The sequence below is a fragment of the Capra hircus genome, chromosome 22, assembly GCF_001704415.2.
Source record: "Capra hircus breed San Clemente chromosome 22, ASM170441v1, whole genome shotgun sequence".
Taxonomy (NCBI): Eukaryota; Metazoa; Chordata; class Mammalia; order Artiodactyla; family Bovidae; genus Capra; species Capra hircus.
The window spans coordinates 36,778,132-36,792,710 of NC_030829.1; the positions used below are offsets into that span (position 1 = coordinate 36,778,132).

Genomic DNA, 14,579 nt, shown 5'->3' on the forward strand with positions numbered 1-14,579 from the left:
TGTATTTTTTCAGAGATGGAGCATATGTAATATGGTTTTACATATTCCTATTGTCTTGAAATATTGGAGATTGTCCCATAATAGTCCATATGCTCTGCCTTCATCCATTTTAAGCCTCAGGCTAGCATTCCTTTTAATAGACTGACCCTAGTTTATTTGAACGGAAATCTACTTGTATTACATTCCCCAAATGCATATGAAAAGCTGCCCTTTTGGAACATCCATTTAGAGTTTCTTCTTTCCTCTCTATGGCCTGTGGTTCTCCTTGTGCTTTCCCTGTGAATTCACCTGTGTTGTGAATCACTCTGCTATGTTCCTCATCCCCCCACCCACCTGCCTCTTCCCCCCACTCTCCCTCACCCCCTTCTTCAGGTTCAGTCCCTTGTGCCCCAGCCCTCTCCTATTCTGGTGGAGGGAAAGAAAAACCTAGTCATGCCTTTTACAGACTCAACTCCATTTCTACCCCATAAGTTCAGATCTGTCAAGAATTTTAATGACAAGCATGGACTTAAGGTCAAATTAATCTTGCTTGAAAAATCTGGCTCTGCTATTTACCACTCTCTGTTTAGTCTTGGACAAGTTGCTTAACTTCTCTGAGCCTCATTTTTCTCATTTGCTAAGCAAAGATTGTGGTCATACCTGGTTTGAGTGTTGCTATGGGGACTAAATACAAAGGCATATGCAGTTTTTAGCAAGGATCTAGTCCACAGCAAGCATTCAATGGGTGTAGCTCTAGTAATTAACGGTAATAATGGAGGAAAAAAAAAGTTACCAGATTATGGAGAATATAAATGGTTGGTACATCAACAGTATTAGCAAGCTTGTTGCCCATGTGAGATTGCATAAATGGCAGTCCAGCTTCCACTGGGATGAAAATGCTCGATCAAAAGTTAATATCCAGTGTTTTGGGACTGAGAACTGCTAAGTTAGGTGACAATGTGGTTTCCTTGGAAAACACCTTGAAATTTAAACTTGCTCTCATTTATTTACTCTCTGAAATTGCCATCTATGCATTTTACAAAGAGAGTTTTAAGAAATATTTGTTGACTGAATGAAAATTTACAACTCCAAAATGCATATGTTTATGAACCATAAAAAGCCATGGAGACCAGCGTAAGAAGTGATTTGCTTATTGCTTACAAAGAATTCACAATTAACTGAAAAATTTATCTCGGTTACAGGTAGCCTCTATCTATAAAGACCCAAGTATTGGAAATTTAATTAATATTGTTATTGTGAACTTAGTTGTGATTCATAATGAACAGGTAATAAAGTTTTATTTCTTTTTTCTTCTCTCTGTATCCTAAATGGCATATCTAATTGATGTTGGTACAGTGGATCAACCATAATTCTTGTCTGTATTTAGGAAGGACCTTCCATATCTTTTAATGCCCAGACAACATTAAAAAACTTTTGCCAGTGGCAGCATTCAAAGAACCATCCAGGTGGAATCCAGCATGATACAGCGGTTCTTGTAACGAGGTATATGGACGTCTTATCCTTCCAGTCTTTTAGTTTCTGGTCACGTTGATGGGATAAGATTGTGTATTGCTGCTAGCCAGCCCCTAGTCCAGAGTTTTTCAGCTTTAGCACTACTGGCGTTTTGGATCAGATACTGCCCTGCCCTGCGGGGTGGTTGGCAGCATCCTTTGTCTCTACCTATTGTATACTGGCAGCTCTCCCTCCTCTTAACTGTGACAGCCAAACTATTGTCCAGACATTGCTAGATGCTCTCTGAGGGTGCGTGGGGGAGAGGACAGTCACAGCTGCTTGAGAACCACTAACCCATAGTCACCAAGTAGGCAATAAGTGTGTTAGACAGTCCTGAAAGTAAATGCCCTTATAGAGGGGCAGCTGCCATTCAGATTGAGCTGGTCATTACTGTGCAGAATATACATACAGTCTTGCCAGCTTTTGTGATTCGGTAAGAAGCCAGAAATGAGTTGTTTTTTTTTTTTTTTTTGAAAATGTGAATGCTTCTAGTTTTTAAATGGTAGCTTCTAGTTCAAAATATTTAAAATGCTATGCAGGGCAAAAAAGAAGTATGCTGGCCTTGGGCTTCCCTGGTGGCTCAGACAGTACAGAATTAATGCTGGCCTAGTTGTGTCTTCCATCAACCATCTTTGTTATGGTCAAAAACATTAACTAAACTTAAGTGAAAGGCATTTCTAACCTTCTCAGAATGTTTTTTCAGAAAGTAGAATCACTTGTTTCAAGGTATGAGGAAAATCCTGGGTGGAGAGATTTTCATTTGCCCTTGGCTACCCTGGTTGACAGGAGACTACTCAATGTAGCTTTTAATCTATAAGCCAGTGATTCATAAATTTTTTGATGCAAACCCCTGGCTCTGTTAACTAGCTTTTGGTCATCCCTCCCCATCCCTAACGTAGTGGTGGTGTGAATACCTGAAAGGCTGGAGTGTTTGCTTGTATTGGTGTTTACTGTTGGGTGTCAAGGCCCTAAAGCAAGTGTGCTTTGCTTTCAGACAGGATATCTGCAGAGCCCATGACAAATGCGATACATTAGGTGAGTCTGCTGTGCGTGTCCTCTCTGGCTTCAACACTTTATGACATGCTTTTCTTCCAAGCCACAAATGCTTTCTAAAGTAAATCTTTCTTTGTTTGTTTTCCTTTCTAATAGGTCTGGCTGAACTGGGAACCATCTGTGATCCATACAGAAGCTGCTCTATCAGTGAAGATAGTGGACTGAGTACAGCTTTCACAATAGCCCATGAACTGGGCCATGTGTATGTTTCCTTTCCATATTTTCATTTAATCTGCAGTGACCTAAAACTTTTGTTCCTTCGCATCAGTGAGCATTCACTGGACTTTAAAAGGTGTAAGATACTTCTCAAGGCATAGTTGAGTTTGCAGGGTTGAAAAGCTTTGAACCTTGTTGGGAGAAATGACTTTGACTTCAGAAAGCTGAGTAAATGCAGTGCACCCTGTTCAGCCTTAGCTCCTGTGTCTCTTTGCTTAACTGAACAGGTTTACCAGGCAAGGTCTAATATGCTCCTTTCCTACTTCAAAGTGCTTCTACTTTGAAGTAGGAAAGGAGGTCTTTCTACCCCTTCCACTGAAGCAGAGAGTATATCAGCCCCGAAAACTTATCTTTGTTTAGTAGGGTCCTCCAACATTGTTGTGGCCTGCACAATTTTCCCAAACCCAGATCATTCCTGATTCTGGTTATACAAGTTTGTCCTTCAGATACTAGCCTCTGAGAACAGAGGTGACCCTCTTTCAGGGGAAAGAATGAACAAAGATACAGAGAAGAAAGAAACCATTTCCTATTTATGATCACTAAGTGTCTGGTCATTATGAAATTGGTTTTTCGTTTTTGTTCTTTAGCGACAAAGCCTTATTAGAATGTGGGGCAAAACGGTATAAATTTACTTAAAATTATTCCAGTTTTTTATCTGTCATCTTTTCTTTCTACAGTGATTAAATTACTTATACCTTTTTGGAATAATTTTCAAAAATAGCTCTGTATCGACCTGCATGTCAGATGTTTACTTTAGAGATAGCATCATCTATTAAGCAAACTCTTTCGTGTGCCAAACGTTTTCTGAAGACACTTTATATGCAGTGTACTACGGTAGGTGTAATGCAATATGCATATATAGAGGAATCTCTAATCCCAGTTCCACAATCTCTTATCCCAGTTCCACATATAATGAATATATTTCAAGCATGTTTTAAGAGCACATTCCTTTTATTCTCCAATGGAAATATCAGAAGGTGCTCAATATTTACAGAATAAAAAAGGCATGACTTTCAGTGAAGCCTTGGTGATGGGTCAGAGTCCTTCTTAGTCCATCGTCTCTCTGTCCCTTGATTTCTCAAATACCTTCATGAAACTCAAGGATTTCTTGGAACTAGATTTGAAAATTACTGATTCTGCCAGCATTTCCCAAAGTTTGGTACTCTTACACTGATTCCAAGAGAATAGTCTATGGGACGAAATAAGAGTGTTGTAATCCAGTGATTTAAAAAAAAAAAATTTCCTAGCCATGTTTGGAGTGCCAAGGCCAAATACCATGAAGTAAAGGTTCTGACAAGTCCTGTATTGATTTTAACTGAGGTGTTGATTTTAGCTCAGTTCCCCCATACTTATTTTAACAGAATCTTTGGAGGATTTTCATTTACTTGTTTTACATGAAACCTAGTAAATTACTTTAGACCTTTAAATAGGAGATGTAGATTTCATAGTGAGGAATAGGGTGATGTTTCAATGGGGCAACTATTCCTGCCCCAGAACACGGAACAAGGAGAGTTACAGAGAGAAGAATGTATTCCAAGGGCAAGGGTGTATTTGATTAACAGATTAACACTTCCCCCAAAAATAGGGCTAACAAAAATATACTGTGTAAAGAAATATAATTAATTTCCTATTAATTCCTTTCCCCCAAAGAGTTTATAAACCTCTTTTAGATAGCCAGGTTATAAAATTGACATTTTAAGGAATGTAAGAATTTTAAATAGCAACAACAAAATATGTATGCCATATAGAAGTCTTAATTCACAGTTAACAGACGACTCCCCTGTAAAAACTGTGCTGTTGATGTGTTCCTAGGAGCTTTCATTTATATTATCTCCCTTAATCTTTATAATCCCCACAAAGTAGATATTATTAAGTCTGTGTGTTTGGCTTAGAGATATTAAGTTAACCAAATTGTAGTAGCCAACCAAATTGTGGTAGCTAATGAAGGCATAGGAGCATATGATGTTGGAGCACCAGTTCTAGGGTAGAAGTCAGCAGGTAGCCAGATAGCCAAGATCTGGACTGAATTGTTACAACATTCCCTTTGACTTGAGGAAAATATATGCTATTTTCCTTCCTATAAGATGGAAACAACATATACACCCTATCTCAAAAGTGTCAGGAAGTAAGAAATCAAGTAATCGGTGAATGATGTGAGTTGTGGCTTAAACAGAAAGTTGTATTCCTAGCCTGTTAGTGAATTATTTTTGTTTTGGCACTTTGTTTCCTAGAGGTAACTTTGTTTTTATGTTAAGAAAAGTGAAAATCTTTTTTTTTTTAATTTCCTACCATATTCTCTGACAAATTTTCTAATTAACTTTTTCAAAATTAAATGTTAAGTTGTTATGGTCATGACTTTCTGATAAAATCCGAGAGCTGCTCGGAGGAAAAAGCAACCAACCTTCTATTTGTTGAGCATCATTGGATGCTTCAAAAATAGCTCCTGCCTTCTTGTACCAGCTTCATAGACACTGAGAATCTAAGAGTCAGGAAGAATTGGGGAAGTAATTGAGTCTCTACTGAACACAGAAATCCTTACACAGTGTTCCTGAAAAATTGTCCATATCTTGCCTTACAAGAGAGAATGCAGTTTGTATATATTCCAAAACAGGAGGTATTAGACTGAAGTAAACTCCAGTTCTAGCTCACTTAATAACCATGTGACCTTGATCAAATAGTTAAACCTCCTACTTCCCAATTTCCTCTTCTGTAAAATGTGAATAGTAATAGCATACTATTCATTGGGTCAAATAAGTAATTAAGTTAAATAAAACATCAAATGCGTTTAACACACTGGCTAGTACATTGTGAATGCTAAAAAAAGTCTTGTTAATTATTTTTTAGTAAGTGCTTGATGAAGGATTATTGTTATACAACCCCTGCTATGAAAAAACGTGCCTGACATTTGAATGAAAAAAAAAGTTTTCTGTTTACATGATGAAATAAACTGGATTTTACCGAGTCATGTTGGCATGGGGAATAAACACCAGCTCCTTTGCACCAGAGAGAAAGAAGCAAGATTTGAAAGCTTTTCTTGTATTAGGTTTGTTGATGGAGGCATTACACTGAACCTGCATCTGGGCTTTAGAATTCTGGGCAGTCATTTCTTTAAGAAAATAGACTCTTACACATCCATTACTATTAAGTCCAACCAAGAGAGTTGGAGTTTTCCCATCTGGCAATTATTGAGGGGCCTAAGGTTTTAAAAGAAAAAGGAAATAAAACATGAGAAATTACTGGGATGGACCTCACAGACTTTTATTCCAGCTTTTATTTTTATATAAAGCAAGTCAGTTTATTTCTGTCTGACTTTCTTGTTTTCATATCTAAAGATATGAAGTAAAGTCAGGGGAATTTCTCCCTAAATGCCAAGTTAGTCAGATACATCAGTTTTGTGATTAGGAATAGTCATCCAGAGAGGAGAGCCTTGTGAGGTTGTTGCCCAGTGGATAATTATCTGACTGAGAAAGGCATGTGGCTCGTAGAACTGATGTTTCTGGATTGAGAAATGCTTCCTGTCATTTTTTTCCCCCACTTCCTTTCTCTAAGCCAAGAATGGCAAATATGTGTTAATGCTGCTGCTGAGTTCCCTCCCAGACCCAAGAGGACGTTGGCACTCCATCATAGCCGTTTTTTGGGGTGGAACCTGGATTAGTTTAAGAATTCTTTTGTGTCCAGATTTTCAGGAAGCCAGTACCAATCAATTGTCATTGGCGTGAAGCTTGAAACTATTTGCCATCTCTGAGTTAAGCCAACTGCATTGGCACGCCTCTGGTTTCCATGCTTGCAGCTTTCCTTAATGGGTTTTATTGTGCACGAACTTTGTATAGCTCTATAGTGGTATACTTACATGGTTTTAGCGTCTGTCAACCTGACCCAAAAAGGAGATGCCAAGACCCACCGTGAGCCTCTCATTAGAAAGCTTTTGGCTTCAGGTTTTGACACTTGACTGACTCTTTATGTGAATAGTGTTATCATAACCTGCCAAATTCTTGACTCTATAAATTGGCCTTTAACAGCTTGTTAGGAATTCCAACTACTGTATTCTAGCACCAGCTACAGCACATGCAGAGCCTCTGCAATTCCACAAAATGCAGCTAAGCCAAATAATGGCCCAGTTCACATCTTTTTCTTTTTTTTTTTTTTACATCAAAGGCACTTTACATTCAGTTGAGTCAAAAATATGTTTTATTCTATTCTCTACCTTTAATCCTCTAGTAAGTTTTGTTCTGCTCACCAGGATTCAGGTTCTTATCCATAATGCAGTAGTCTGTTAAATTTTTTCTCTTAGCTGCATTCTCAGAGCAATTATAACAGCTCAGTCCCTTATTGTTTATTAACTTTTTTTTTATCATTGTCTTCTCGGCCTTAGGTTCAACATGCCTCATGATGACAACAATAAGTGCAAAGAAGAAGGAATCAAGAGCCCCCAGCATGTCATGGCCCCAACATTGAACTTCAACACCAACCCCTGGATGTGGTCAAAGTGTAGTCGAAAATATATCACTGAATTTTTAGAGTAAGACTCGAACTTTGAGTACAGCCTTCATGCTAGTATCTGACCTACATGCAGTGAACTCATTGTGGGAAAGAAAACGTAGAGTCAAGCATTCCTTTTGAGTTGTTATTTTTGTTGACATTCCTGGGAGGAGGGAAAAGAAAAATACTCTCTGACATCTGTGTAGTTCATGTCCTCGCCAGCACTTAGAAGACTGCAGACTGAGCTGAAGAAAATGTTGAGATCTTAAAAAGAATATGTAAATGTTGCTTCATTCTTGGTAAAGCTATGAAATCTGTTCAGGTCTTGGGAAAGAGACCATGAATGCGATAACATGATGAAGGAAGGCAAATATTTATGTGCTTCTAAGTTAGTAATTTGGGGTTGGAAAGAGATAGGGAAGTGAGACATCCCCAAAGAACATTACAGGGTGGATGAAAATTGCACAGACCTCCATGTTGTTGAATTAAAAACATCCTCTCTCTGTCTCTCTTTATCTCCTTCCCTCTTTCTCCTTTTTTGCTTTTATTTTAAGTTTCCCACCAGGATGCCCAAGGATACAATTACTTTATACAATATCCTTGTGTCACAGATTTATTGCTCTTCTCTCCCAGATGTACAGAAGGTTAAGTGATTATCCCAAGGTCACTGGGTGTATATTTCCCCAGCCACAGGGAAGAGGGGGCTTGTTAATCAGAACTCACTGGGTGTGAATTTTCCAGAAGATGTGTTTGCAGAAACATGGAAGAACTGGCAGGTTGCTGGGTTTTTTTTTTTTTTTTAAATGATCTAAAGTGTTTCTTACTGTAGTCATTTATTCACTTACCCATTCAATCAGCAAATATTTACTAAACACGGATTGCTATGGACAGGATCCCATATTTGGGTGAAAAACAAACTTTTTCACCCAAAACAAGCTTTTACCCCTAAGAAGCTTATACTCCATTGGAAAAGATGACAAAAAATAAACATTTTAGAGTAATTGCCCTGAGATGTGATAAAGGCTGAAGCAGGTATATATTTCCCCCTGGTTGTATACGTGGAGAAGGAAATGGCAACTTACTCCAGTCTTCTTGCCTGGAGAGTCTCAAGGACTGACGAGCCTGGGGAACTACAGCCCGTGGGGTCACAAAGAGTCGGACACAACTGAAGTGAGCGAGCATTCGTGCATGCATACGTGTTGTATGTGTAGCCAGTGGTTCCAAAACAAGTATACACCAAAAAGTAGGACTTCAGCTTCTGGACTCAAGTTTGGATGAAAAGAATAGAGCAAAAGCAAAACAACAAAAGAATGATCTTTGCTACCACTAACATGACAGAATGACCTGCACTGTCTTCTGGAGACTCTGACAGTCACATCTTATCACTGCCCTTACCGCCTGCATTTTTCTGCTTCCCACAGCACTGGTTACGGTGAATGTTTGCTTAACGAACCTGAATACAGACCCTATCCTTTGCCTCATCAACTGCCAGGCCTCCTCTACAACGTGAATAAACAATGTGAATTGATTTTTGGACCAGGTTCTCAGGTGTGCCCATATATGGTAAGTGTCTGGGGTCTCTATCTACCCTCATAACTGGATTGTGAACTTTTTTTTATTCATAGTTTTCCACTGGATTCTCATGCTAACATATACCACTCATTGAGTGGTCCATTGACTATTAAGAGTAATAGTAATGATGATGATGGGGATAAACAGCAATAGTTCTCAGCACTGGATGTTTCCTGAACTTTGTCATTTCACTCTCAGCCCAAAAGGAAGATACCATTATGGTTTTTATTTTGTAAGTGGGCAAGTGAGACTCAGTGGGGGACAAAGTCACAGAGCTGGTAATGACAGAGCTCAGCCCTTTTTCCTCTGTGTCTCCTTTTTCTTCCCACCAGCTGTCCAGAAGACTTATTATAGGGACTCTTCTAGATTCAGTAACTCATGAGACAAAACTGTTTCCCTGTTTTAGCTTGTCAAGACCATGTCCTATGACTGCCTGGGGCTTGAAATCATTTCTGGTGGTAGCCCAGCTGGCAAGTGTGTGATTCTTTGATGTATGTGTTATGAACATTTGGACCAATGATATGATCCAGTGGTTAACAAGAGGCTTAGCAGAACTGTTCTTCTATGGGATGCCCCATTCTATTCCTTTGGGTGTTTTTCTGGGAGAAGTTCAGAGATAGCTGGTGGGCAGTGATTCCATGGAAATCACAAAATATTTTATGTAAAATGTATCCATGATTATGTTCATTTCCCTGTTATTCATGATAGCAAACATTAGGAGTGACCTACAAGCACAAGAATAGAAAGGTTAAGCAAACTTAATGTGTATGCTTGCTCAGTTGCATCTGACTCTTTGTGACCCTGTGGACTGTGAACCCACCAGGCTCCTCTGTCCATGGATATCTCAGGCAAGAATACTGGAGTGGATTGACAGTTCCTCCTCCAGGGCATCTTCCTAACCCAGAGACTAAACCCGAGCCTCTTGCATCTCCTGCACTAACCGGTGGATTCTTGACCACTGCACCATCTTCATTTAATGAAATATTATTATACAAAAATTGAAAAGTGACTATACATGGGAACATGCTCCAGCTATAATTTTAAATTAAAATACAAGGATAAAGAATTATTTTACTGAGTATTTTCTCAGTGTACAAGGGGGAGAAGAGCTTCAGAAAAGACTGGGTAATTTAAACCTTTTTTTTCTATTTAACAAAAAAATAGTCCCTTCTGAATTTTTCTTCTGTGACTGTGGTTTCTTCTTATCATCATGGGAACAGTTATTTTTTTGGCTAAGGACATTTGTGTCCCTGGGGCTAGTGACATGACACCTGTGCAGGCTCTCGCTGCAGACTCTTCATCTCTGAGCCAGGCCGCTTCCTGCCGGGCGCTCCTGATGTTCCCAGCTCCTACACAGATGCCCCGCTCCTGCCTGCCCTCCGTCTTCTCCCTTTGGGTAGGACATGATGCCTGTGTGTGTGTGCTCATTCACTCAGTTGTATCTGACTCTTTGCGACTCCACGATGCCTACCGTTCAGTTAAACTTTCTTCATGTCCTCTATCATCTACGTTCCAGAGAAGAGAGTGAAGTACTTTGAAGTCTGTACTTGAAAACTGTCTGAAGGCATTTTCTCGATAGAGTTTGGTTTTCTCCCCTTGTCCCCAGGTGAAGCACTGGGATTCTTCCATGTGGAAACCCACAACCTGAGAAGCCCACCTGGTCAGCTCCAGGTTGTGTAGGAGACCCTGGGCCTCTGCAGTGTATTTGAAGTCCAACTCCTTGGTTTCCTACCTTGCTTTGGAGTTGAGTTTTGCTCTTCCATGTTTTGCGTGTTTCTTGTTCACTGTCCTCAAGAGTTGTGCTTCACTTCACTGCGGCAGAGCAGAGTACATTCTGATTCGCTACGTTTATATGTGTCTTGAAGCTAAATGTATATATGAGTAGTTTGCCTTGAGATTACACAATGTAAACAGAGTAGACACCTAAAAATTGTGGTTTCTGTGTTCTCTCCATTTGAGTATTTTGTAATTTCTCTGAAATATTTGTGGCATAAATAAAACAAGCTACACTACAAGAAAAAAAAATTGTATGGCCTGAAATAGAGCTAAATATATCAACTTGGACAACTCTAAAAATCACAGTGCATAGAGGAAACAAATAGCAAATTGTAGGATGCCTCTGTATGTTCTGAAATAGCGAATAGCATTGTTTGTTTAAAGCCAAAGTATTGTACATTATCGGTAGATATTTAAACATTTGTAGTGAAAGCAGTGGGCTTCCCAGGTGGCTCAGTGGTGAAAAATCTACCTACCAATGCAGGAGATATGGGTTTGGTCCCTCAGTGAGGAGATCCCCTGGAGGAGAAAATGGCAGCCCACTCCAGTGTTCTTTCCTGGAAAATCCCATGGACATGGAAGCCTGGCAGACTCAGTCCATTGTGTCGCAAAGTGGGACATGACTGAGCACATGTACACACACACAGTAAAAGCAATGGGAATGGTGAGACGGTGAGCATCACTAGAACAATGGTTACCTATGTGGAGAAAGAGAAGGGATTGGGATTGAGAATGAGCGTGCAAGGCTGGGCCCATGAAGTGTCTTCTTTCTTAATTTGGGAGGTGGACATATGGGTATCCATTATGTTATTGTTCATATTTTTTACATGCCTGCATTATTACTGATATTTTGTCCCTTCTTTCTTCTGACATAATATGTATGGCTTAGTAGGAAAAAATACCAGTTTTAACATCAAGTCAAACCAAAACTAATCACAACAGAAATCAAAACCTTCTCTCCAATCATCAGTTCAGTTCAGTTGCTCAGTTGTGTCCGACTCTTTGTGACCCCATGAACTGCAGCATGCCAGGCCTCCCTGTCTATCACCGACTCCCGGAGTCCACCCAAACCCATGTCCATCAAGTCAGTGATGCCATCCAGCCATCTCATCCTCTGCCATCCCCTTCTCCTCCTGCCTTCAATCTTTCCCAGCATCAGGGTCTTTTCCAGTGAGTCAGCTCTTCGCATCACGTGGCTAAAGTATTGGATTTTCAGCTTTAACATCAGTTCTTCCAATAAACACCTAGGACTGATCTCCTTTAGGATGGACTGGTTGGATTTCCTTGCCATCCAAGGGACTCTCAAGAGTCTTCTCCAACACCACAGTTCAAGAGCATCAGTTCTTGGGTGCTCAGCTTTCTTTCCAACTCTCACATCCATACATGACCACTGGAAAAACCATAGCCTTGACTAGACAGACCTTTGTTGGCAAAGTAATATCTCTGCTTTTTAATATGCTGTCTAGGCTGGTCATAACTTTCCTTCCAAGAAGTAAGCGTCTTTAAATTTAGTGGCTGCAATCACCATCTGCAGTGATTTTGAAGCCCAGAAAAATAAAGTCAGCCACTGTTTCCACTGTTTCCCCATCTATTTGCCAGTCATAGCTCACTGCAAACCTAAACTCACATCATGAATTTTCATTGTGATACTGACCTGCCCTTTGTTCTGCCAGCTTCAGTTTCCTCATCTGTAATTTGGGGAGACATTACTAGGACCAAATGGCATCTTGTATGTTCCTGTTGCACAGTAGTTCCCCTCTGACATCCCTGCAGACCCTACCAGGCATAGAAGTGTGTCTTGTGGGCTGCTCTCTGAATCCATTGGAATATTTTATCATTTATCAGACCAAGAAGAAAAAAACCCTCTCTAACCTATACTCTACATCAGCGGCAAAACGTTTGTTGAAAGCAACCCTTGCCTTGCTTGATATCACTGAATCACATTGTCACTGAATTGTCTTCAACTGAATTGCGCAGATGCAGTGTAGACGGCTCTGGTGCAATAACGTGGATGGAGCGCACAAAGGCTGCCGAACTCAGCACACGCCCTGGGCTGATGGGACCGAGTGTGATGAGCCTGGAAAGGCAAGTAATGCCCCGATCTGTTCTTCTGTCTTGGGGCAGATGTGGGCAAGATCTGGGCTGTAGGCTCAGTTACCATTGTTGAGAACATAAGATAACGCAGTGTGTTTCAGCATGCATAATACTTTTTTGAGGTAGGAGGTTCAACTTTGCTCTTGAAAATTGTGCAGACTTACCTTACACCCTAATACTGACACAAGGGACATAGCTATCATTATTTCCTCAATTTATTAGACATATTTTTCTCATTTTAATGTTTTTGAAATTCCAATGTGCTTTTCAATTTATGGGAACATTTAATGTGAGGTACATACCTTTTCTCTCTCTCTCTCTCTCTTAGAGTGGCAGTGGAAAAGGCTGTTAAGTTGTTGGAATATCTTAAATTCAAGAAAATACAGAAAGACTTACTGTGTTCACTACTTGCATAGTAGGCTTTTCCCAGGCAGTACTGATCACTTAATGGAGCTGTGATGTCACCCGGGTTATTTGCAAATCCAAATTCTGAGTTAGTTATAATAGTTCCCATTTATTTGTTAGTAACCAAACAAAATCTGCTTCTTGTATAGCCTAGTGATAACAACATCCCAACAGCTACAAGTATTTTTAATGTAACATTTTGCACCTGGTGTCTATCTTTTAAGAAAAAAAAAGGTAGTATGTTAAGGATTTACTTACCAAAAGTTTTAGATATGAACCTGATTTTTAAATTCATAAAGAAAATGGTATTCTGTCACTTCGCTGTGATGCAGTCCCTGTACTATATCTGAGTCTCATGTCCTCCTTACTTAAGTTTTTTGCTTTCTCCTCACTTTTCTCATCGTCCACTTTACTCACTTTGATTATTTTGTTCTCATCTGATTTTCTGTTTTTCTTAGGAATCAGTAGCTCCCAGTGTTTTCATGGAAACGGTTCTCAGAGATGAGGAACTTACCTATCCCATCCCTGATTTTATAGATAGGGAACACAGAGGAGAAGTGACTTCCATTCAGTTCAGTCGCTCAGTCATGTCCATCTCTTTGGGACCCCCATGGACTGCAGCATGCCAGATTTCCCCGTCCGTCACCAATATTCAGGACTGGTTTCCTTTAGGACTGACAGGTTTGATCTCCTTGCAGTCCAAGGGACTCTCAAGAGTCTGACTTGCCCAAGGTCATTCAGCCTCACTCTGGGTGGAGTCCTCACACGTACCCCTCTCTCCCTCTCCATTTCTCTTCTTTGTTTTCTGTGTCTGAAGGTGTTGCAGGCTCCGCAGCTGCAGGGTGTGGCTATAACTCAAGCTCACCAAGCTCTTGAAGTCTCTGTGGTCAAGTAGGAGAACTAATAGCTTATCCACTCATCTCTTAGAGTAATTTCAATTTTTTTAAATTTTATTAGAGTGGTTTTATAAAGTTGCAGTGAAGATGATTTTGTACTTGACCTAGCTTGGTTACTCTGTCAGCTCTGGTCTCACTTCTCTACAGCTAGGACCTTAGCATTTGAGAACACAGCTTTCTGCAAGAGCAGCCTAACAAAACTTTGTAAGGACATTAGCATAACAACTTTTTCACTGCCACTTTCACTCACTTAGAAAGAAATATATCTACTTGGTCAGAGTGAACCTTTCACTTTTTGCAAAACATTTAACTCAGTGTGTTGTTGATGGCCAAAAGAGTCTTAGGTTTGAGTGGAAATATGGTTCCCAGGCTTCCACGTCAGCCATCAGAATTCACTCGTTCTTCCTCAATGAAGATGTAGCTTCAGCGTCCTTCTATATGTGGTCACCCATACAGCTGCTATCAGTTGATGGGAGATGACAGTAGATATGGTTGACAACTTAGTTAGTTGATCTGAGTTGGAACCAGCCAACTATTCATTTAAATTGAGTCTGTTTGAGCTCAAAGATATCACTGGTATTGTGTCATGGTTCTTAG

General features: G+C 39.9%; 1 protein-coding gene across 3 annotated transcripts in view; it reads left to right on the plus strand.

Moving 5' to 3' along the window:
• Positions 1-14,579, plus strand: part of ADAMTS9 (ADAM metallopeptidase with thrombospondin type 1 motif 9) — a 162,397-nt gene that overhangs the window by 28,915 nt on the left and 118,903 nt on the right. For all 3 annotated transcript variants that reach the window (XM_005695759.3, XM_005695760.3, XM_013973544.2), the window contains exons 5-11: positions 1,182-1,265; positions 1,367-1,482; positions 2,486-2,526; positions 2,641-2,746; positions 7,133-7,279; positions 8,661-8,802; positions 12,565-12,672. In XM_005695759.3, the coding sequence (XP_005695816.1) occupies positions 1,182-1,265; positions 1,367-1,482; positions 2,486-2,526; positions 2,641-2,746; positions 7,133-7,279; positions 8,661-8,802; positions 12,565-12,672 (744 nt within the window). The remainder of the gene's footprint in view (positions 1-1,181; positions 1,266-1,366; positions 1,483-2,485; positions 2,527-2,640; positions 2,747-7,132; positions 7,280-8,660; positions 8,803-12,564; positions 12,673-14,579) is intronic.